At 40.7% G+C, this 24,913-nt stretch overlaps 1 protein-coding gene across 1 annotated transcript in view; it reads left to right on the plus strand.

Moving 5' to 3' along the window:
- The window catches only part of cdkal1 (CDK5 regulatory subunit associated protein 1-like 1), a 287,467-nt gene that overhangs the window by 179,675 nt on the left and 82,879 nt on the right, over positions 1 to 24,913 (plus strand). Inside the window, exon 11 of the mRNA XM_049584408.1 lies at positions 24,066 to 24,246. Coding sequence (XP_049440365.1) covers positions 24,066 to 24,246 — 181 coding nt within the window. The remainder of the gene's footprint in view (positions 1 to 24,065; positions 24,247 to 24,913) is intronic.

Here is a 24,913-nt window from a genome sequence, read left to right on the forward strand (position 1 = left end):
GGTCCACAACTTGAAATTGGAATCATGCCTGTGCGTCTACCTCTCAGCACTCAAGTATGTCTTTTAGCGCTGAAAGCTTCTGATTGGGCGTAGTGTGCGGTCATTTCTTCCACTAGAGTTGAAGGCTTCACCATTCCTTTAAATCTTCTCTTTTAAGTTCCTCTGAAGGGGCCTTGAGTCGAGGAGTGATACTGCCATGTTTGCTTACTGACTCAGATGCTTATCTGTCTGTGTGTGTGTGTGCGTATGTGTGTGCGAGCTACTTTGCTTTTTAGGCAATTGTTTAGCCTGGAGTAGAGGTCTCAATCCCCGTCTCCAGTTGTTTTTTTTAGTGCTCAACAGAAATTCAAACACAGTGACACTGATCTGGCTGAAATCTTAACACACTGTGGCAAATGGTCATGGGAGACACAAAAAGACCTAACACACACACACACTCGCCACACGCAGGGTATCACATCATAGGATCTTGTTTACATAAACTGTCTGGCTACCCTTTTGTCTGAGTCTCTGTGTATGTGTGTGCGCGGTTACTCAATTTCTGGCTTCTGTTACTTAAACACACACATTCAGACACACACGGGTGATGTCGGCTGTGTGAAATCAATACCAGCGCACATTCAGTGGTCTAACCCATTTGGCTGCAGCAGTAATAGCTGGGGTGCAGTTCGGGGTCTGGGAGCGAGGCCAGGGCTTCGGACAAGCCAAAAAACACACCCACTGTGTGTTTGAGTGTTTCTGTGTCAGAGCGTGCAAGAGTGTGTATGTGTGAAACATAAACAAATAGTATTTTTTGTGGAGAAAAGCCTTTTTAAAGCAGCAGTTTCTCAGATATGGGTCTGGCAGAGACTTTTAAGAGATGATGGAGAGAGATTAGGTGAAAGAGGTAGCGAGAGACGAAGCGTGTTCTTGGTAAAGTACAAGTGTTTTTGGGTGTTTGGGTCTTTTTCAGTGTAGTTGCCTTTAGATGTAAGGTTGTAACAAGTTAATGTTTGAGGGTGATATAGTAGTTTTGAGCAAGGCACTTTAACCTTGACCTTTTAGGTGGACATGATGACTTGCGTGGATGTATGTGGTATTAACAACAACAAAATCATAAAGATAGTACATCATTTCCTTTTCATTAATTGATAACATTGTAAATAGAAAGACTGACTTGCTGATTGTAATTTTTGCACAGGTTTATTAGCATACAAATCAAAATGCCCACATTATGAGGGCCCATGAAGACTGACACTAAAAACCAAACTCGTTCCCACAGCCCACCCATGACCCACTCAGCTGCACCCTGAAATAGAAAAGCAAAATAAACACACAGACGCAGAAAACAAAAACCACACAAACAAAAAGAAAATGGGATAAAGGAAGGAGGAAAGGAAAGGGGGGAGCTCAGCTGTCGTAGGGGTCAGGAGAAGGAACCGTCATGCAGTCCAGAAAGTATCTCCAAGGTCTTGTTAAAGGTTTTCAAGGAGACTTTAAGAGAGTTATTTTCTCAAGTTTGATACTATGTAGTAACTCTTTAATCCATCTGTCATTGGTGGGGGCTGAAACATGTTACCACATTAGAAGAATAAGATGTCGGGCCAATAAAGTTGTGAAAGCCAGAACCCTTTGCAGCAGAATGGAAAAGTTGACTTAGCGTGGGATGCCAAATATTGCTGTGAATGGATTGGGATTGATGATCTTGTTGCAGGCGTCCTGCAGAGTTTCACATATTTTTATCCAACAGTCTAGTAGCCTGGGATAGGACCATAACACATGCATGAGGTTAGCGGGTGAGTGTTGACACCTATTACAGGCATCACAAGCCATGCCAAACTAAGGATGATTGGACCAGATCGGGAATTTGACTCTTTTTTTTTTTTCCCTGACAGCTCAGTACTTAAGTCCACCTCCCATGAATCTTTTACTTTTCATTTAACAAATACATAATGCCCAGTGATTTGTCTCCTTTGCTGAACCTCTGATTAAGCTTTCCCCCTGTTATTCCCTCCTTTACAGAGATAGTCAGAGAGACGGAGTCAGACTCACAGGTGGCTGTTAATATTGATTCTCACAGTTTGTCCTTTGTTGAGCCGTATAGAGTTCACCTCCAAGAATGTGACAGACAGGACCTTGTGCAGGTATGTGTGAGGTCAGAGCTTATCTGACCGACACACACACACTCACACACACCAGAAGACAAATGTATATCTCTTTACAAACAGCATAATGCCACTGACACCACAGAGGTCATTAGGGTTCAAACACCTCTGGCCTTCCTTATCAGAGAAAACCAGCACACACACACACACACACACACACATATATATGCAGACACACATCAGACCTCCCTCCTTGACACCCTTCATGACTGAGGATCTTGAACTCCATTTTGAACTTAAGACAACATTTATAGTGTCACTTTTGAAAGGCAGCTGATCTTGGTAGCCTTTTCTTTGTTGTGTTTTCTGCAGGCAGGCAGATGTAAAGTGTTTCTTTACTGGGAGAAGTTTGAAAGCTCTTGTCTTTGTGTTACTGTGTAAACAGACATAACCACTACTGAGTGAGTAAAGCCTGGTCACAAAAGGGCTTTGTTACTCTAGAACAACTCCTACAAATTGGAAATCAACAACTCAGGGTAATGTGTAAACTCGGGCTGCACCAAAAGTGTCAGTGAGAGTTAAGCCTAGTTCACATTACATGATTTTCACCCTGATTTTGCGACGCGGACACTATCGTAATCTTTTGAATGTTCACACCTGGTGACGTGTGTTTCTGTCATTGGGAGTCTCGCCAACCGAGTTACTTCCTGTGTGTGCACACCACAAGATTTCTCCACCGAGCCCTCACCGACAGAGCCCCAGATAACGCGGTGATGTCACCAAACTTGGAGATGACACATCGTAAAGGCATGGATATTCTTCCCACGTGCTCCCCGTGATCCTGTGGACGCTGACGTTGTTGTTGCTTGCCAGCTTGTAAGTGTTGCCAGATCTTGGAAGGGAAACAATCAACCAGGGCTATGGAAACAAGCCCAAAAGAAGCGACAGATATATAGAGAAAGGCGATGTTTAGAGAGCAAGCCCAAATAAGCAACTCCACTTTAGAAACAAGCCCAAAAAACCACAACCCGACTACCAATATTTGTAAGTGACTTTACAAAAAAACAAGCCTGAAGTTGTGGCTAACAAGCGGACCTGGCCACCCTGCGACCAATGGACATTGTGGCAGTGTTATCAGCTTCAAAGCTCTAAAACATTAAGGACAGCCCTAGTGGAAACTGAAAAAATAAATGAGCAGCATAGTGTCAGTCATTATCAGAAATTATGCGACAATCTTGAGAAACATTTAAGTTCAAAGAACGGCTATTGAATTTAAAATGCCCTCAGTGACTAAGAGGTGATCTCTGGGAGTTTATGACTAGTGATACCTCACACTGCAGTCTTTTGCAGTCACAAACTACAAATCCTGAAGCAGTAAAAATTTCTATCACAAAAAAAAAAAAAAATCCACAAATGTTTCATCTAAACAAGCCCAATAACAGCATGAATAATAACCATGCTCAACTGTAGCACAATAGCACGACTTCCCAGTAGTGGAAAGTAAAACAAATCAAAGTCAGACCAATTAAGTATTTATTTGCAATTTCCCCAGAAACCGACCAAACACTGCACTCTGGGGAGAGAAGAGAAACAATAGTTAATTTTTCACACTGATGACCATACGACGGCTTGTTCGAACACTTTGATTTATTCCACACTTAAACATGTATAGAGTTTAAAGGTCTCTTGAAGGTTGAATGCCCAAATCACCTGTCACTGGGAGCTCATTCACACTTATCAAATCTGAAGGCAAGCCAGGGCTTCTCTGACCCTTATTGAAGTGTTTGTAGATGAGCTGGTGGAAGAAAAATCAATTCCATGTTGCTTAAGATTGTGGTCATTAAGAAAGACGGGCTGGTGAAGGAGGCTGGAGAACAATGAGAACACCACTGCAACATAAAATGCTGTTGGTATAATTGATTAAGTTCAACTCAGGGCAGATCCCATGTTTGAACATTTTTGACTCTCTGAGTTTAGTAAGTGTAGTTTTTATACTAATCTGCTACAGTCTGTTCATTTTTCCATTCTTCAATGCCAAAATGAAGACATTATATAAATATAATGTACTATTCCATTCTTCTCTGCTTTAATGTTCAGCCTAATTTACACTGCGTTTTTATGCCAAAGCCATCTATATCTAGGGAGAAAAAAAATGCATTAAATATACCCTTTTTTAAATGACATAACAATTTTTTTTCCAAGTTGTTATAACTGAATTGTTTTCTGCCATGCATAATTGGAACAATCAGCAGGATAATTATTTCATTAAAATGGTTAATTTGTCCTCGTCTGCCAACACAGACCATATTTTTTACACCCTTTTCTCTCTGCTTCTATCAATTAAAATCACATAATGAAGTACAGTCTTTACGCAATGATGTATGGAGAAAATCCTGTTATGGTGGAATAAAGCTGTTACGGAGCGAGTGAACTTGGTCAGAGGATTTTCCACAGTTGTTTCGTAGTTTGCCATAATATCTGGGCTGATGTTCCCTCAACTACTCTGGAGGATTAAGTGTCTTTGATTCATTGGGGCCAAAGATGAAACGCCTGGAAAAGAACAGTAATGCATCTGTGGGTTGGGGATTGGTTGTGCATATGTGTCGAGGAGCAGAATCTGGCAGTATTAATGTTGAACTTTAGGGTTAGTTGGGTTGAGCAGAAGGGAGGGGAGGGGAGTGTAAGCCATTATGTGAGGATGGATGATAGGGGAGGGCCGGGCATTGAGTGGCTCTCAGACCTTCTGCAGTTTCCCGTCAGGGTTGTGGCTTGGTTTCCCCTGGGGTTACGTGTTCCTGACCTCTGAAAATCCATTCAATCTCAGGCCACAGAGTTTCTCTTCCCAAGGAGACACTCAAATGCAGGAGGGAAAACAACAACAATGCCGTGAGGCCAAAACAAGACAGCAAATCAGCACTTTACTACACACTTTATTATGGAGGTTTACATAATATCGAGGCCATGTCCAGCTGCAACAGCTGTGGAGTTTTTGCAGCTACGGTCCCAAAGGAATGAGGACTTGAGTGGGTCAACAGGTGATTAATCTGTGTGATCCTTGAAGCTGACCGGTACAATGACCCTTAACCTCCAACGTGACCTTTGGGAACCCAGCACTCCCCATCCAATCTACATCTGAGCATTTGATCACCACTCTGCCCTCTTTTATTCCATAGCGTCATTGGCTTAAGCCATTAAGATATGAAAAATATTTCGATGTGTTTTCATGAGTTGTGTTGACCGCACATACTGCTTCAAATGAAATCTCTCTGACCTTTAACATTACTCTGCTTTTCCTCTGAGGCACTGAAGTAATACAGCATTCTGACATTTCTGTCCTCTCTTTAAAAATTTCAACCTGTTCACCCTTGTTTATCGTGCAAACACATTCTTTAGCAGCACCTGATTTCATTTAATGATCTACAATTACTCGACAGCTTTTGTTTTATATCGTCTTGATTGTTACAAAAAGACTTCAGAGAAAGAGCGGTTACATTAATATTGTCTCTTTTCTCTTGCCCAGGAAGAATTTTATTCTAAAACCATCAGTACATACACACAAATGACAGAGAGGCATTTCTCTGTGTGGTCCCTGGATTTTCCAGCACATTATTAGTTTAGCTCTGAAGGCACGAGTTCTTATCTATAAAGTGAAGAGAACATTTTATCACTTTGCACATTTTTTTATGTGCAGCTGGTCGAAACACCCCGGTGATTCATAGAGCTAATATTCATACCATATATTAACAAAACCCTGGGCTCTTGACCCCATTGTTTTTTATCACGTCATCCCCAAAATGCCAAATCTTATCATTAGTCCTCTTGTTGATGAGACGATTCAGCTGTTTCTCACATAAGTAACATTTGGTTAAATAGAAGCCCAAACTAAATGTGCCATTGTTTCAAACAAGGTCTGATGAGTACACAAAACTGTTTCAAGATAGCATGTTTTTATCTAAAGGGTGCAACCAAAATTACCTTTGTGTGCTACACTCCCAGACGGAAAGAGTTAAGTGATAACATGGTCTATTAAATTTGGCTGGTGTTGGTTTTGTTATACAGACCAGTGTGTCAAGTTGACTGACAGCAATATGCCCTCTTCTGAGTAGCAGGAACAGACACACAATATTGTATTCAGAGCAAACTAAATAAGTTGCATATTTTTAGAATCATACCTTAACTCTAAACACTTGTATGCGTGATTAGATGATTTTCTTATTCACACTGCATGACTTAAAGGTTATCATCAAGGTTTCCTCCAAGATTTCCTGGGCTGATTTTGAGATTGTTGCGGCCGGAAATGCCTATTATCATGAGCCTTCAGTGTGTGTGGGGGTGGGGGGGAACAGCTGATTGCCGCTGATCACCTGAAGCTGCCGTTTGAAGCAGCACTGAAGGACTCTCTCCTTGAGCCGCTTTCCTTCTGCTCTCTCTTCATGGTTAGCATTATAGCTATAGCTGAAGTCCTGCAGCAGCAGTTAACATCCAACACTGAGCTGTTAATTTCACACCAACACCAAAACAGCTTGACTGTGTTATACTTGTTAATAACCACTGGGAAATGTTAGCCATTTGATGCTAACAGTTAGCCCTGTCACTGTGTGTGTATGTGACTCTGTCCCAGGAGCAGAGCTCTGGTCCCGCAGCAGTGTCATGATAAACAGGAGGTGAGAGAGGGGGCTGACCAAGTCAATACGTTGCACGTAGCTCTTTAATGGAATGTAATTTTACCCGTTTTAAACAGTCATATTTGCAGTAAAGTTGCGGTGATTAGACAAAATTGCTGGGTCGCTTAGAATTAAGTGGCATTGGCTGAATTTGTGTCAACTGTTGCAATCGAAACATCACAACGTCCTGGAGGGACTGATTAGGGGGCTTTCAAATCAGGGATCCAGGCCAGGATCTGAGCACAGCTGATCCAAAAATCCAGTTTGTTTAACTGATATGAACTTTGTGTGCTGGACCAGGACACAGTTCATCAGTCTGCCGCTCTAAAAATATGTGTATGCGCTCAACATGTTCCAGTCTTTTTCTGTGAACTACACGATCATGGGTATAGCAGCATTTTTCTTGACATTTTCTCCAAAATGTAATTTTCCTGTTTCCTTTGGCATAGTTTGATGTGAACAGTCTGGGTTGATAGCTACTGAAAAATAAATAAATAAAAGTTCATGTAGCCTTAATGTAACTTTCTATAACTTCCTTGGATTGAGTTTAAAATATACAGACTATATTAATACAGAAACCTGGTCCTGAAGAAGTAATTGAAGGACTTCTTTAAATTTCCTGATTCACAGAACAGTCATCAATTGATTGTTTAGCTTTGTAGTATTAAGGGCGCCTTAAGTTTTGATAGTGTGTTGCAACGTCCAATGGGTTGGCAGTGACGCCATGACTGTTGATATAATGTGTTGATGAGAAACTTGCTGTGTGCGTGCCTCAGTGTCTCTTGAGTGTAGCAACTGTTTCTCTCCAAACAAACGGCTCCAAGACAGTTGCGCTTGTGTGCTGTGTGTGGTGTGAGTGTGTGTGTATGTGTGTACATGTGTTAGTCATCTCTATTAGTCACGAGGAGTGACAGGGTTATATCAAACCTCTCTGGGTTACGGCAGGACACATGCATCGGTAGCGTGCCAACTGTGTGTGTGCAGTGTGGAGCCAGTCTCTCGCTCTGTTTGTTGTTGAAGACATACCTTCATTAGTTTACACACATGCACTCACACACTTAAAGGTTTAAGGTATCAGCCAGGGCTAATGTTTCACGGGAATAGATGGTGGGAGGGGTGGCAGCTCTCCGGAGGCTTCGGAAAAAAACAAAAGTCAAAATCACACACAAAAAAAAACAGAAGAAAGACAAGACAAGTGAGGGGAAAAAAGAGAGGGCAAAAGAGGCGGGAAGAAAGAGCGGTGAGCGAGACTGGTTTGCCGCGGTAACCTGCCACACTGGTGGGACTTGTCAACATTTCACCCCTCCTTTCTCCTCTCCGTTCCCTCCAGCTGATGATTCAGCAAGTAAAGTAAATGAACCAGGGTTTCTGTGTGTGTGTTGACTCTCGGTCTTTGATTTCAAACCCTTATATAGACACAGCAAACTGCCTGGTTTAGTCATCACATGCAAAGGGAACGTCACACACATAAACACACGCAGTCGAGTGTTTAAAACTCACCGGTCATCATGTTTTCTGTTGGTGTTTTGCAGCACATACCCACCTGCACTTGTAATTGAAGGCTTTGGAATTAAGGAATTTCCCTTAAGACCACTAGATTCTGGCTCCAAGAAAAAAACAACTGAATTAAAGGCCCAACATCTCTGCTGAAGTACAAAATAAATCATCTGAGTGTTATTGGATTTTTATTTATTTATTTTTCCAAATACATGAATTTGAAGAGAGAAACAGACAGTGTAAATGTTACTCTCATAAAAATGTTTTAGTTATGACGTGTTGTACAACCACACATCAGAAATCAAAACTTTTTATAGTTGTACTGAATGTCCACACTGGAGGGGGAAGTGGAAGTTTGTCCATCATAAGCCACATGTACTGCAAACCTGAAATTATCGAGACATTACCGGAAGGAGCTGTATGTGACATGAGAACGCATATGTCTGAATCAGTTGGATTGGATATTAAACAGACTTTATCCTGCACCCAGTCCGTGAATGAATAGATCAGGTAAATGTTCGGACAGTACAAAGCAAGTGATTGGGTGTGTTGATGATCGATGTTTCTACCATGCGGCTCATGTGAAACTAGAAGAAAACAAACATCTAAGTATAAATTAAGACGAAGGGCCATGTATGCAAAGACAGCAACGACAGTGTCTAACTGGAGAGATGATACGACTGAGGAACTTCTGTTGGTAAGGGCCGAAGCCGAAATCGCTAGACCCACTAAATGAACAGCAAGAGACTTAGATGTTTGTGACCAAGTTACAAACCAGCTACTGGACCGCGGTGTAATCGGTGTCATGTCTTGTCTCTGGCACTGTCCTCACCCATCACCTAAACCAAATAGAGTATTTCCAGTAGGAGAGGAGGCTTCTGACACAGGCTATCTCTTGTTGTGTATCACAGGTATGAAAGAGAAACTCTGGACAATGTGTGGACCTGATTGTCTGGACATTGTCCGGAGTTCTATAGAGAGGTGGCTGACACAGTATCATTCAGAAATGGGGATAATAGCGTATTTTCAGACAGTCTCTTTTGGAAGGCATCCACAGAGTTGCACACATTTGTCCATGTGAAAAGTGTCAAGTGTAGTGTCAAGAATGAGAAAAGAGAGCCAGTTAGAGAAGCTCAAACCCAGGCTTTTCTCTGAGCTCTGCACCCCTGACCAATCACAGTGAGAAGTAGCTGTGAACGTTGGATTATCGCTTGCGCAAAGTTACAGAAATGGTCAGACTGGCAGTTTAACACTCTCAATCACTGGGGAGGCTACTTGCTGATCACACCTCTGCCCACCTGCCCCGTCTTTGTCCAAATGTGATTTTTTTTTTTTTTTTTCCTCTCAGCTCCAGTGACAACCATAATGGCCACCAGCCATAAACCCTCATCCACACATCAACATGTTCTTTCAGAAACCTTAATAAGTGTGCTACACCACCACAGAAGCTGTGTCCATTTTTTTTTTTTTTTTTGGTGCACACTAAAAGTCACACGTATAACATCTCATCATTTAACTGGCCAGCAACAGCATAGTGTGCCTCCTCAGCGATTGTGCTAATGTGTAACTTCCACTCTGCTACTTTCTGACAAAAAAATCTGTTGACAGCTTGCCAACTTTGATACCGGTTGTGACTAAACGTGTTAAACCTGACAAGCAGCAATTACACAGATAACACTTTTTGTTTGCTAATCAGAACAATTCTTATGTTGATTCTTGAAGCATTTAGTGACAAAATCATGTCTGCAGTACCTGATTATACTTGATTGTCTACTTGAGTGCCCTCAAGAGCCAAGTGAATGCTGGTAAATACATGTTCGCAATGAAACAACTCCATCAGAGGTGCTCAGTTTGTTTGGATAGTCGAGTGTCATGCTTACTCCACTATTCAAATGTATCACACCAGTTAGTTTCCGCTCTTTCTCCATCCTTCTTTTCAACACTATTTCCAAATGAATCTTGTGTTTCTGTAGCACAGCCTCCTCCCACACACATAACTAAGTTTGCCACCAGTTGCAGTCTATCTGATACAAGGATTCCTCTGGTGTGAGTACTAAACTTACATGAACGAGATTTATCCCCAGGTAGACATGGGAATACAGTTTATCACTTTGTCTGCTTGTCTGTGCTACCTGATGATGTGTGTGTTTATGTGTACGCATATGTGTGATCTGATAAGTGACTTAATCCAGGAGGGAGTGAAAGAGGGAGAAAGCCTTCCTGCCTACATACCTGGCTGTGTGTGTCAGTAAGTCTAGCCTTGTGAACTGGCTCCGTTAAAACAACAGGAAACCAGCAGAGAACGAGTCATTAACTTCACAACAAGCTGAAACTGAGGTGTGTGTTGGTGTGTGTGTGTGTGTCTGTGCACTTGAGAAACGGCTTGTGGATAATGACTCTTGGCAGTTCCTAACACATCCTTGTCTTATTGACACTTCCTCTGGATTATACCATATTTCCTTCCCACAAACCACAAACACTCGCACACACTCGACACACAGGATACCTACGGCTTCACTATAATTACAGGAGTTAAGTTTTCCTTCATTAAGTGGTGTTAATTTATTATTAGGCCTCCCAGACCACATTACCTGTCCTTCCTGTATTCAGAAAGAATAGAACACACACACACACACTCACACACAGTCAAATCCAGGACCATGACTGCTCTGACATGTTTTGAAGATGCATGTCAGAGCAGCAGCAGCAAAACTCTGTGCCTCCAAGTGGTCAAAAAAGCAGGTGGCAAAACAGTCCAACCCATAAACACACCCTGTCGTAACAACTTAGAAAGAACAAGGTGTGTTTTTCCCTTGAATTTCATAACATAATACTCCTGACCCTGTTCTACTTAAAGTCAGAAACACTGTTAACATTGTTTTAGAGTTGATATTAATCACTCTGGTTTCTTGTTCATTATCAGCTTTTCTTTTTCTTGACAAATTTGAAGTTGGTCAGACATCACAGAAGTGGTCAGTCAATATTGTCCCTTACTAACTGACTGCGGTTTGTCTTTGTCATTTTTATCAATGACCTGCTTTAATGTGGGTTTGACTCATGAGCCTCAAGGTTATCTGTGCTCCCGAAGGACTGAGGTTATGTTTGAGTTGCCACAGTTTCCTCACTTGTTGCACATTTTCTGTATTTGTTTAATATATTTGTTTTTCTTTTTCCCTCAAACAAATCACATTTGTACACTAGTATGGGAAAGTACATCGACTGGTTTCCCAGCTATAAAGTACGCCAAGTACAAACTGAAACGGCATGAGGTCAGATTTACCTGTAGACTTGGATTGTTTGTTTTCATATTGTTCAGGTAGATTGTTCTATCTCTGATTTCAAAACTGCCACATTCATGTTTTTATGAGTCATAAATTAGATTTGGCTTCATGAAAAGTACAGGAGAACTTTATCTCGTCACTTTTAAAAGCAACCAGTGGTTGATTTTAACTGGAAGGCCAGTACGCACACACACACAGATTAGCTCAGAATGCTAACACCCACATCTCCATAGACATGCATGAGTGGGAGCAAGGTAGTGTGGAGAACAACCTGTCACAAGCATAATGAAAAGTCAAGTAATAAGGCATTAAAACTTTCCATGTGCTTGCACCCTCCCAGTGCACACGCATGCACACAAGCAAGGTCAGCTGATACTTGGGTACATGTAAGAACACAGTCATGTTTCACCGTCTGACTCACCTCTCAGTCTCTCTCTGTCTCTCCTCTCTTATATCATGTTTCTCTCGCTCAGTGTTTGAGTCACTCGCCTTTCAGAGCTCACATTTTCAACCCCACAGTTTCACTCACAGTTGATGGACTATAATCTGTTTGTCACTGGCAGCAAGCTTTTGTGTTTGTGCGTGTTTCTAAATTCCTGTATACTGTTGGGGACAGGGAGGGAAATTTGCCGCCAAATAGCAAGCTTGAAGTTTAGTAATGTTTAGCAGTGTTAGCTATTAAACCCTGAGGAATGCCCTCCCACTCAGTGTCTCTTAGGTTTTATTTGAAGCTATGTCGGTTCAGTAACCCTGGGCTGTTAGACTGTGAGGGGAAATTCTTCTAACAGCTGATTCAAATATTTTCTACTATATTTAATTTGTGTGTTATTGTGCCTGGCAAAATTGAGATTTTTCCAAACTACTTTTTGTGACAGCAAAGCCTCATAAAGCATAAGCAAGCTTGCTTCTTGTGTATGCATGCTTCCACATATTCTTTAAAGGAGTATTAATGACAGAAGCACTGAAGAGGCAAAGTAGAGAAGGCATAGGAATGGTTACATCGATAATGGTTGTTCTTTTCAGTCATCTTTCAACTCAGTATTTCATTGTTGACACATTATATTTGACATAAATATTTAATGTTTGTCTTTGGTGATGTGTAAATGAAGCAGAAATGTAGTCATTCATTGTTTAGAAATTGTATGGTAGATTTGTTTATCTCTTTATTAAAGATAAACAATGCAGGATTTTCCTGAAAAACAAGATGTGTACAAAAGTATTCCTTCTCAATCATCACTTATGACTCACTACAAGTGTATTTTTTCTGCAGAGACTCTGTCCTCTGCTTGTATTTTCTTATTTTCTGTGCTCGGGACGTAACCCCCACAGCACTCGGGTGAGGTTGGGGCTTTATAAAGAGGTAGCGACAAGGTGCCAGACTGTAAAGCCCCATTATCACCGAGCACTACGGTACGGTTCAGTTCAGCTCGGTATGCTCTCTTCTGTTTGCAGTGTGAAAAGTTGTGGATGGTACCAATGGAACCGTTCTGTACCATCCCCATTTTTGGTCCCCCCCTCTGTTGGGGTACCTAGCACACAGATCTGGTACTAAAAGGTGGAACTGTGAACACTGCAGTCTGTTGATTGGTCAATAGCAGACGGTCACTCTGCTCAGGGCTGAGTTGTGGCTGGTTTTGAAACAACCACTGTTCATGCCATGGAGAGTTTTATCAGTAAACTCAAACTGTAACTATAAAACGTTTTGCTGCCTCTTGCAGCAGCTGGAGTCGGAGAAAAATAACTAAATTCACTGGCCCGAATGTCGAACTTTTAAGGCGGAACGGTTACTTGTAATGTTACTCAATACACAAGTTGATGACGTGAATCAATCGGCACACTTTAAATTTCACTGCGAAAAATTTGACCATTACTGAAGTTTTTGTGTGACATACACTTTTAGTTATGAGTGGATCTTCAAGCATTTATATGTATTAATCTTGACCGGATTATGTGAACTTATCCTCACACTGAGGAAAAAAAAGGGCCGTGGAGCGTTGTTCCTGTGGGCAACAGCAACACTAAACCCCCGAGTTTGCCTTAGAAGGACTAAATGCACAAACGCGCTATTTTTCAATATTCTATGGAGAGAGGCTCTCACTGCAGCCTGTTTTATTTTACTCTGAAAATGTCAGCATGCAACCTCGTTCTGTGGACGATAAATGAGGTTCAGACTTCCATCTATGTTATCGTTGATGAGGAAATACAGTGAGTGCTGCACAGAGCAGTGAGTGACAGCAACCCTGCCCACATTTAAGTGTGCTGTTTGTGGTGGAAACGCCAGGGTCTGGGTACCATGTCTGAGGGTTACTTTTGGTTTCAAAGGTACCATAAAGAAATTGTTTGGTGGAAACTGGGAAGGAACTTAAATAAAGCAAGGCAAAACGCCAAACAAAAGTAATTCTGGGATTGGCTTTTACTTTTACTTTTGCTGGCAAGTCAGTAACCAACAGTCTTGCACAGTATGCTTTTAAATGTATGATGACTGAAAAATTAAAATTCCAATTATTGGCAATATAGTCTCATCAATGTCAGAGTACGTTGCTGGTTTTTAACTGATTGTCCTGTAGACCCTATCAAAGTCTTTTCGATGTAGCTCATTGCACTGGAGAAATTGCACATTCAAGGGTCACTAATTGATTTTCCCTGACAGGTTCTTCCTCACTTTCAAGAAAAGCCCATATGATGCTGTCGGTGGGCTCTAGTGACTACCAGCTTAATGATTCATAAAATGATTAGTTAGCTAAAAATAATTAGTCAGTTAATTACCTGTCTAACAGAAAACAACAAACTTGAGCATTAATCAAAAGTCTTTTCTACACAGCACAGCGTTCACCCTGGTGATATGTTGCTGCCGCTCAAAATTTCATGTCTGTGATATAGGTTTATTTATTTAGGTCCAACTGTGTCTGACACTGAGTTAGACTGTGTCCACCTAACTAAGATTGCTACTACTGCTCCTACTATTGCAAACCTGCGAGCAAATGTAGCCTCCCGGTCAGCTGGAGAAGCAGCTTCAATATGTGAGCCCAAAGCCTCCTCTTCTATTGCGAGTAAGCTGGTCTGAATGCAGTGGTAAAAACCCCTTAGCTAAGAAACGTGTTTAGTGTTAGTAATTTTTGTCTGTTCTGATGCAAAGGTAGGTCTTTCTCACCTAAAAATGTCACTTTTAATTACTCATCTTTTTAGCATTTCGGAACATCCACTTATATCTCTCTCTATACAAAGAGAAGATGGATGTGCGCGGTTCCTTGATTCAGCAATTTATGTCATTAACAATATTTCTAGCTGGCAGTGGTTAAGCAGCTTGATAGAGAGCATGAAAAAGCCTACACTTAAAGCGAGCCCAGCATTTATGTGATTTAGGTAAGGCTTTTATGTCCAGCATTTATCTGGTGCTTTGATGTTATCCATATCGGTGCAGGTCAGCCCAACACAGCGGGGATGGAATGATGAATCACATACTGTGGATATGTCAATGAAGGTTGGATTAAATTGAAATAAAGTGCAAAGGGACAGTCCATTTAACGCCTGGCTAGACAGCCAAGAGTGTCATGCCTCTGCACTGCAGCCTTTCTTAAGTATATATATATATTTATATATGTGTGTGTGTGTGTGTGTGTGTGTGTGTGTGTGTGTGTGTGAGAGAGGGTGAGTGGATGGATTTGTGGTGTCTGTGCACTCTTATTACTCCTCCCTCAGACTAATGAAATGTGTATGTGTGTGTTCTCATTACCCTTCTCCAAGGCTAATGAAGTATGTGTGTGTCTGCATGTGTAAGTGTGTGTGTTAAATTGAACCGCAGTTCTGCTCTGCTGTGTTCAGGCTGTTTCATTAAATGATAAAGTTTACTGATGACTCCAGTGGGATCATTATTTACTTGGCTCTCCATTCATTCCACAGCAGCCACCTCGATCTTTACAAATGACCTGCTCCATAGAAAGACAGAGGTTATTTTGCACTGCAGGTTTAGAGACAAATGACTCGGTATTCACTTAGTGGACTAACGGCATAGCCAACGTGTTTACACTCCCCATTTGGACTTTTATCCAATATCAGTTGTTTACCTATTGGAAAGAAAAAGATAGACTTTGCCTGAATAAGCACACTTATAAAAGGATAATAAAAGGAAAAGCATTACCCGCAGCCCAAACATGCACACCGCATATTTTTTATGGCCATTTTTCTGAATATTCAGAACTGAATTCCATCTATTCCCATTAGCGGTAAATAATGGCTAATGAGAAATGATGATTAAGGGAGAACGATGACAAAGTATGCAAGTCTGAGAAAGGCATTGCTGTTAACTCAAGAATACAGTCACAGTCAGTGCGTTCAATACATGCTCGTGTGTTTGTGCATGTGCAGGGATTTCACCTGACTATAAGTAAAATAAAAAAAAAAAAAAAAACCCTGCCACACTCCATTTTCTGAACCCACACGGCAGACTGAGAGAAAGCGAGGATTTAAGGGAATGAGCGTGAGATGCAGGCTGAGAAAGTCTCTCTGACAGTTTGACAGCTCCTCTCAGGCCAACTGAAGCCATCACCTGTCTCATTCTGCCTCTTAACCAATCATTTATCTGTCACCTCTCTACTTTCAAGTAGGCGACAGTCACTTTTTTGCTTCTTTTGCATCCTTCGATGCTTGAATGACTTAAGGGCACAATGCCAGCGCTGCAACAACCAACTTTCCTCTCATACTCATTGCGTTACACGGTGTTTTTAGCTGTATCATCTATGCCAACTGCACTGGAAGCTGCAACTGATTTACTCATTTACAACAACAGTGCTCATGCATTTTAACTTTAGTTCCACATTGTACCACATAACTGTTATTTACAACATGGCCTCTGGGTATCTAAAGTCATTTTACAGTCGTTGATTAGACTCATGAGAACCATTGTTTGGCCGTACAGCTTTAATCTGTCCAAAATCCTGTTATCTGGCGAGTCACCTGGCACCACCTCAACCGATTCTGACAGCCCCTTCCTTCATCCTTGATGGTGAAAGTGGTTGAGGAAAGTGAGTGATAACCAAGCAGACCTCTTTCTCTCTCTCTCGGTCCCTGTAAATTGAGCTGCTACATGACAGTGCCATTACCTCCAGCTGCCACAGCTAAATCAAACGCTTAAGTGTCTGAGTGATTGCTCACACTCCTCACGAGTGTCCCTGTTCTTCCCACTTTCTTAGGTTCCTTCTGTCTCCCCTTCAGGACAAAATCATTCTGTTAGATATGCGATAGTGTGCATGAGATGTTTTTTTTTTTGTTTGTTTAGTTAATTAGTTTACATAAAAGTACAGTAATCGCACAGCAACAATAAAATTAAGAAAACTGAGGGAAGAAACATGTAGGTGAGAGCAGAAAACCACACCTTGGAACAAACTAAAGAGAAAAACAAGCAACACAGATCAAGATGACAAACTGAGAAACAGCTGACCTGGATAACACAATGCAAATGACGACTGTTCATTGAACTTCACCGACAATTTTCCAATAAATGTATTTCAAGTTATGATGCGTATTAAGCATAAGACGTGATGTTTCTATGTGCACGTTCTTGAGGTTTTGATCTCATCTTCAAAAGACGTTTAGTCTCAATAAATCGCTGCACACGAAGATATGGATGACCTTTAAAACGGTGCTGTTGTTTGTGTTGTGTATTGGAGAGGGATTTGAGGAGGTAAATGACTCAGCTTGATGGGTTTTCTTTTTAAGAATATTTCACAGGCTGCACAGGGTCGAGTTCATTTCGCAAGACTGTTGTATAGATGGTTTCTGATTTAAAAAAAGCCAGCTTCATTGTTCAAACAAGTATTTTAAGTGTGACCCAGCAGCAGTTGAAGGCCCCTGACTCACTGGCAGCATTTTGAAGAAACCACTTTGTGCTGCTGCATAATTTACAGAGGGAATTGTTTCAGTAATTTAAAAAAGGCACTTTTTGTTAAACAATGCAACAAAGGATGGTCTGGAAAAGGAACTCTCAGGTATGGGTATCCAGTTTTCATTTTACAGAAAACTGATAGGGGTACATGGTGACATTGACACCCTTTTCACCTTGTAATAAAATACTTTTTGGATGGCAGTCGAATAGTGCTTGAGCACATGACAGTGCAGGTGCAAGTGCACTCAAAATGCATTGAGGACGGATTGTGTTATGATGTTATTGGTCTTGGACACATTGGCCTTGTTACCACTGCCAGCCCGAATCAATTTTTTGGCATATCCTGATAATATCCAGATAAGGGCTGGGTAATATGACCTCAAATCAACATTACGATTGTTCGAACAACTATTCTTTGTACTGTAAATATGCCCAGCTATTGAAGCTGGGATAGTTTTTCTAATGAAAGAGTACGTATCTTGTGATTTTAAAAATAATTGAAGGAAACACAGACATATGAACTATTTATGGTTATTTATTGCATATTTCAATATTGTGTAACCTTTGTAAATGCTTGTGTTTCCAAGAGCTGCTTTGTGGAGACACCTGTTGTTGGGCACTTGTCAGTTTCTTTCTTTCTTTAAGCCATGCACTAAAAGCCAAAATTCGTCCAAACAATGGACACGGCATTTCTCTTTGGTACAAGCTGCTCAAGTTGCTCAGTCAGCTCAGTGTTTGAGTTCTCTTCCATGTTGCTTTCAGGTTACGGACTGGAAGGGGCAGAGTTTTTAGGGGGACACTACATGAACACACACAGTGGGGAAGGTATTAACAGAATGTAAAACACAACCAAGTTACTGGCATGGGCAAGATTAATTCAGATAGAGGTTCTGAATGTGGGTTTTGAATAATTTTTGATCAGTTGCCCAGCCCTCATTCAGATTGATTTTGGAATGTCTGGACAGCAACTTGGACCTCCATTTCTCATGTTTCTGCCTTGGAAAGTCATGTCACCAGGATTGCTACATAGTTCCGACAGAAGGAAACCCATACAGATAGGTTAGGGTAGGTATGTAGGTCTGGATATATAAGTCCAATCTTATCACTTGCAAATAACAGTGCTGACAGTCTGTCTTCAAGATCTGATTTGAGATAGAAAATCTGATTTGCTTGCTCACTGAATGTAGCCAAAGTGACCACATTAAGCACAATTGTACATGCGACTGTGTTTTCAATCCACCTACAACAACTTTGTGGGGAGTACTGTGGAGCTGCGCACGACTATTCCACACTGATGACGTAGCAGCCATAAGCCAGTTAGTGAGCTAAGGTATCAGCAATATAGTTGGAAGAAAGCTTATGGATATTCAAGACACTTGTAGATAAAGTCAGGACAAGACCAAATGTGCACTTTCAGTTCAGGCAGATGAAAATATACAAGCCAGACTAAGCAAATGATGGAGAGCGGCTACAGCTGGTCCTCAACAGAGCGATGAGATCTCAATCTGCTCTTACTGCGAACACTGGAGTGGAGACATATTAATTCCAGGTGTGAATGTTATCAGATTAAATCATATCTAGATACAATCTTGACAAAAGAAGCATTCTAATTGCAAGATGTAATAGGGGTCACTACGACAGAAATGCAGTCTTGACATGGCAGTCAAAAACTTGTTTGAACCTTTTATGATGTGAGCAGTTGACCGTGAATGTTTGGTTTTGAGGGGACAGATGGCACCTAGGAGAACTTAACATCCGTACCGAAAACCCCACTGTGCATCCCCACCTAAGCATTGATTATGTCTGACTTGAACATAATTTTCACACAATATGTTGTGGTTCTGTAATCTTCAAACTTTAGTCCTTGTAGAATTTGTTTTCACTCTCACCCCAGCTGCTGCTCCAAAGCCGTCAGATTACTTGTTAATGTGATTTTATTCAGGAGTTGAGTTTCCTCGAGACGGCAGCTTTCCAAACTTTTTTACATTTGACAACAAATCTCCCCACAGCACATCTCTCTCCCATCTTTATCTTTTTCTCCCTCTCCCCATCGCCACATCTCTCTCTCTCCCTTCACTGTCCGACTCCTACGCTACACCGGCCCCACTGTGCCACACATTATCATTTCAGAGAACACACACACACACACACACAGCGCACTCACTGCAGCACAGATGGGTTGCATGGTCTCTTTCCGACAGATGAATAGGTAAATATTTACCTTCCCAGATTGTCTTTCTTCCACTCTCATCCTTCCATCCCCTCCACCCGTCGCCTTCCTCTCTACACCTCCATGCCACGCTCATCTTTTTTTTTTTTTTTCCTCGCTGTTGTTTTTTTTCAGGGTTCTTCTGTCCCACTGGTCTTGCCTTCATCTTATCACGGGGGCCGCTCGCAGGCATCTGTTGTGCAAACACGCTCGCATACACAAGCACATATTTTGAATATATGATGAAGAGGATGGCTGTATGTATATGGACACCCATACGCACATGTATGCACATATGAGGGCCTCAACAAACAAAGAGTTGATAATAATTGTGCTGAAGACAAAGGCGTATTTTATGAAGCTTAATTCAGCCCATTGAGGCAGATGGGGGACTGAATGTGTGCTTATCTTGAGTTTTAATTAAAAGACTTTAGTCTCCTATGAACACATTCTCCCTGAGTAAATGCTAACTCAGACTGGGAGCACATTATGGCTAATGGAGGCTACTGTCTTAAGGGATGTGGTCTCTTTGCCTCCATGGGGCAGGAGGAGAATTGACAGCAATGACACACAAACACAAATCTATTTTCCTCCCCTATTATCTCTTTTAATTTAGGTGCTTCAGGGGCCGTATTGTCTTTTTATCCTGAAGTAGCCACGGGAAGTGCAGCATTAGTCACAAGGTTGGTGACTGACTGCTTGCTATTGATAAAAACGGTCCGTCTTCATCCTGTCTGTCATCATGCTGGCGTGTGCATGACATATTCACAGGATATTAGTTTACTTTCCATTAAAACAGATCATTCATTGTCTCAGACATTGTTAAACAAGAGCTAATTAAATGTAGCTTCTATAAACAGACATTTAGGACGCATTTAAAGGTGTCATTTGGAGAGGCAATACATGACGAACATTGGAGAATTTGATTTAACCTGGTATAACATGTCCAGCCACATTTTCCTATGCATATCTTTTTATCACACAGTGTCCTGTACTGTACTCTTGAACTCAGGGTGTCTAAAGGTCGTTAAAAAAGTCTTAAATTAAGGTTTCTCAATATAGGGCCTTAAAAAGTCTTTAATTGTCCTAAATTCAGATTCGATGGGTCTTAAATATTTTCGGTCACATTACCGCAAAGATTTCTCCAGCCTGATAGACCTAATGACTGTTTACAATCATTGGACAGACCCAAGGAAAAAATAAATAAATAAATAGATAGATAGATATGTCCTGATGTAATTTGACAAGCCCCCCAATACAGTTACGTCTAGGAATTTGCATGTACTGTGTCTTAAAAATGTTGCTGTCAGAACTCCATAGACAGGGACAGTGTATATATTTCAAAGCTGTTTTGACATTTAACACAGCAATGTATGGGGCTTGCTCGGGGGGGGGGCAACATAAATCTTATCCACTGTTAAAATTTTGTCCAGTGTGAGAGAAGAACATCCCAGTTGAGATATACTGTACAAACCTATTTTTCCCAGTTTTGAAGTTTTAAGAATAGCCCTCTTCCTGCATCAGTTTAATTGAAAGCAAGTTGAGCTGACACCTAATCTGGCGTCTTTCTTGACTTCCTCCTTTTCCATCTCTGTGTCTTTGCCTTCTCTGTTTCTTACACATTCTGTTTTGTTAAGGTGAACAATAACAAGATACATTTCTCCTCTCTCATTTTAACAAGGAGTGCATCAGTGAGCTTCTTGTTCATTAGTATCACACATCACACCTCCATCACCCTTAGATCTGGGAGAGACAGAGGTGTCAAAATGACAGTGTGCGCGCATGTTTTTTTCCTTCCCCTGTCAGCCTCCACCTTAGGAAAAATCCACAAAAGCCAATTCACACCAGTCTCTCTCCCTGCTCTTCCTCTCAGTATTCTATCTCCACGTGTTACTTTGCACCCCTGGCCTGAATAGTACTTTTTTTTCCTCCAATGGTGTAAATTTTCTTAGTGTTGCTGCAAAAGGAAAAGGACCCTGGCTACCTGCAGTATGCCTCCTCACCACGACTACCAACAAAGGGCCATTGCAAATTAGATATGCAAGCCCTGGGGAAATGCTACAGACAGTTCTCTTTTAAGGCAATAATGGAAAGAAAAAAAAAAAAAGTGGATGTTTGTTCACATTGCTAATTTTATTTACTTCCTCTACTGTCATTAATGAAATAGCTTGGGGGAGTGTAGTATAGATAGTTTATACTCTTGTGACAAGAACATTTAATGGCAATAAATAATGTGAGTTTAGTCAAACATCCTCCATCCCTGTTAGAATTGTTTTTTTGTTTGTTATTTGTTTTTAATCCCATAGTCGCACAACAACAAAATGTTACCTACTGATGACCATAATGTGGTTACACATCGACAAAGTAGAGAACATTGGCTCAAAAATATATAATATATCTCTCTGCTTTCATCTGCTTTACTTGATTAATAATTGTTGAGAGCCTACAGGCTGCAAGTAGTCCTTTGTTTACCTAACAAAGTGATGGATTAAAACCATGTATTTTGTGTTAAATACTCGCAGGGTTTAGAACGACTGCTTGAGGGGATTGAGGAACTAAATTTTAATCACAAATAGAAAATTATTCATTTATTCATCCGTTTAACCATTCCATGCTCAGATTTTTTGTTTTAATTTATTTAATTTCACTTTTCCATGGGGTAGTTGTCAGGCAGATCTTAGAGGTCAAGGATGCCTGTGCCTGCAGGCCATTGGTTAATATTAATGACCATAAGCCAATTGGAGCTCATCAATAGGTCAGAGGTTATCATGGGTCTGCAGATGCAGGAAGTAAATGTAATTAAAGATACATCATGTTGTCGATTGCAGGGAACATGTCTTTCCCACTCTTTTCCTAATGTCTTTGTGGAGCTGTCTTTCTCTACGTTGGACTGTCGCTAATGTACGTGTTTGTTTCTTGTCTTAATGGCTTATAGTTTTCATGGATTTTCAACAAGTGATAGAAAATTCTTCTTTCTTTTTATTCTTTTATTCTTGTATTCTATATAGTCTTGTTTTGTGCAAGCACTGCTGCAACCAGATGCTTATCTGTAAGCAGGCAACATACACAGTTAAGGAAAGAGGTGAGATGCCTATTTAAAATGAGTGAGGAAAGGAGGAGAGAAGGCGTAGCAACAATAATCAGAGAGTGAATAGAGTGAAGCAAGCCCAAATTACAGGTGATTGATAGTTTAGTAAGTGGCTTTGGTCTTCCTCTTCCATTACATCCAAGGATTTTTCAAAGGAAATCTGTTAAGTTCTCTGTTACTAATAACATCATGGCTTCCCGCAGCAGACTGCCTGCCATATTACACATTACATATAACATGAAGCTGCTTCAGTGTCCATCCTTTTCCACTCCATCTAGATGTTTGAAGAAAAGCTTGTAATCAGTGGCTTTGCGTGCTTGTATTGAGAATGATTTCCAATTATTTCTGTATGGATCCCATTCCCTTACAGTCTGACTATAGGGAGAAAAAAATGCAACTCTGGCAAATAACTGCACCCTTAAAAAATTGGTAATTTGATAGCCAGCTTGTCACAAATAATTAAATTCTGCTGTTCAGAATAATGTTGAATTCTCATGTTGCCAATTTAGCCCTTTATAGTAATTTACAGCCAGTATAGCCATCAGAGATGATGGCAAATGCCTTTTTGGTTCAGGGGTTATCATTGAAACTGTATTTCAACATCAAAACCGCATTAATTTCAATAGGAATGTCAAATATGTACTCTGGAGATACATGGTTTACTGACGGACAGTTAGCCTTGGAGTTCCGACTGCTGTCAATACAAACAGAATACATAGAACCAATCGATACATCTATTCCCACACCGTACTGGCTATGATTAATCCAATAAGCCAGTGGGTCAATAATCAATAGCTAATGATTGGTAGCAGAGGCTGCTAATCAGGGTTTGATTGGCTCAATGAGTCCATGGGGAAAGACCTCAGCCTCTTTTTGTGCTTTTCTGAATCACATAGTCTTTCAAAGGCATATATCAACAGTGGGAAAATGTCTGTGAATCACAAACGTCAGAGTATTTTTAGATAATGGATCAAGATGTTATTTGAGGTTAATGAATGTTAGACTAAAATGCATTGTCTGTGTTTTTGTTTATTTGTAATTTATATGATTTGTTTTCCCTAAGAGATTCGTCTGGAATAAAGACTGTTGATGCTCCTTTATTGAATTATTATTAACTAAAATGAAAACATGTTATGTAGGGTGAGTTGTACAACAATACTGTAGATTCATTTTATGTTTGTTCTCTGTGATGGCAATATTTTTGTTTTAATGTTAACTGCTATGGAGAGACGGTCAAAGGGTCAACAAGTTAAACAGAAGTTTAGTGTTAAGTGCATCTCAACACCAGTTATTTTAAACAATGGTTTGACAAAAGCTTTGATATGTGGTTTAACAAAAGGCTCTCTCTGTCTCTCCTCTAGGGTCCCAGGCGTAACCATTGCCACAGATATAATCTGCGGTTTTCCTGGTGAGACGGATGCAGACTTCCAAGAGACAGTAGACTTGGTGAAGCACTACCGATTCCCCAGTCTTTTCATCAACCAGTTCTACCCCAGACCGGGTACACCTGCCGCCAAGATGGAGCAAGTACCTGCACATGTGGTGAGTGTGGACAATGAGTCAGAGAAGCCTTAACTACTACTAATCTACTAATGTATCAGATTGGGCTGAATTTTTCAGCTCATGTAACTGTTGATGTTGCCACATTGGCAGCAAACCTCACTTCTTTACACAATCTTTATGCACAATTTACAAAACACAGTATGTTTTTCAGAACAAGGCCTCGAACACACAATAACTTAAGTACCTTTAGTGCAAGACTGAATTGGGTTTTGTGATCTTAAATCACGCAGCAAAGCAGGAAACTCAACGTTTTCCACGCACAGGACATACATGCACACATGGCGAGTGACTTCTGGCTCTCATCCAGTAAAAATGCTTCTCCTTTTATATGTCTTTTTTTTTTTTTTTTTTTTTTAATTGCCATTCCAAAACAACAGCAACACTCAATGGTGCAGAGGAAAAAAAGCTACAATATTTTTGCTAAGTCAGGAATAACAGTTTGAAAAATCAAGCAAAAATATTTAAAAATGCAAGTTTACCAGATGACAGCTTGAACTATAACCAGGTTGTCTGCCGAGTCTTCATGGGTATTGAAAGTTGATAAATCAGTTACTTATGGCCCTAAACACCACTTTTCATGGTATGAAATTTTGTATATGTATATTTGTCTAATGGGGTTTTATGTATATTATACATATACAGTGAG

The sequence above is a fragment of the Epinephelus fuscoguttatus genome, linkage group LG8 (genome assembly GCF_011397635.1).
Source record: "Epinephelus fuscoguttatus linkage group LG8, E.fuscoguttatus.final_Chr_v1".
NCBI classification, from domain to species: Eukaryota; Metazoa; Chordata; class Actinopteri; order Perciformes; family Serranidae; genus Epinephelus; species Epinephelus fuscoguttatus.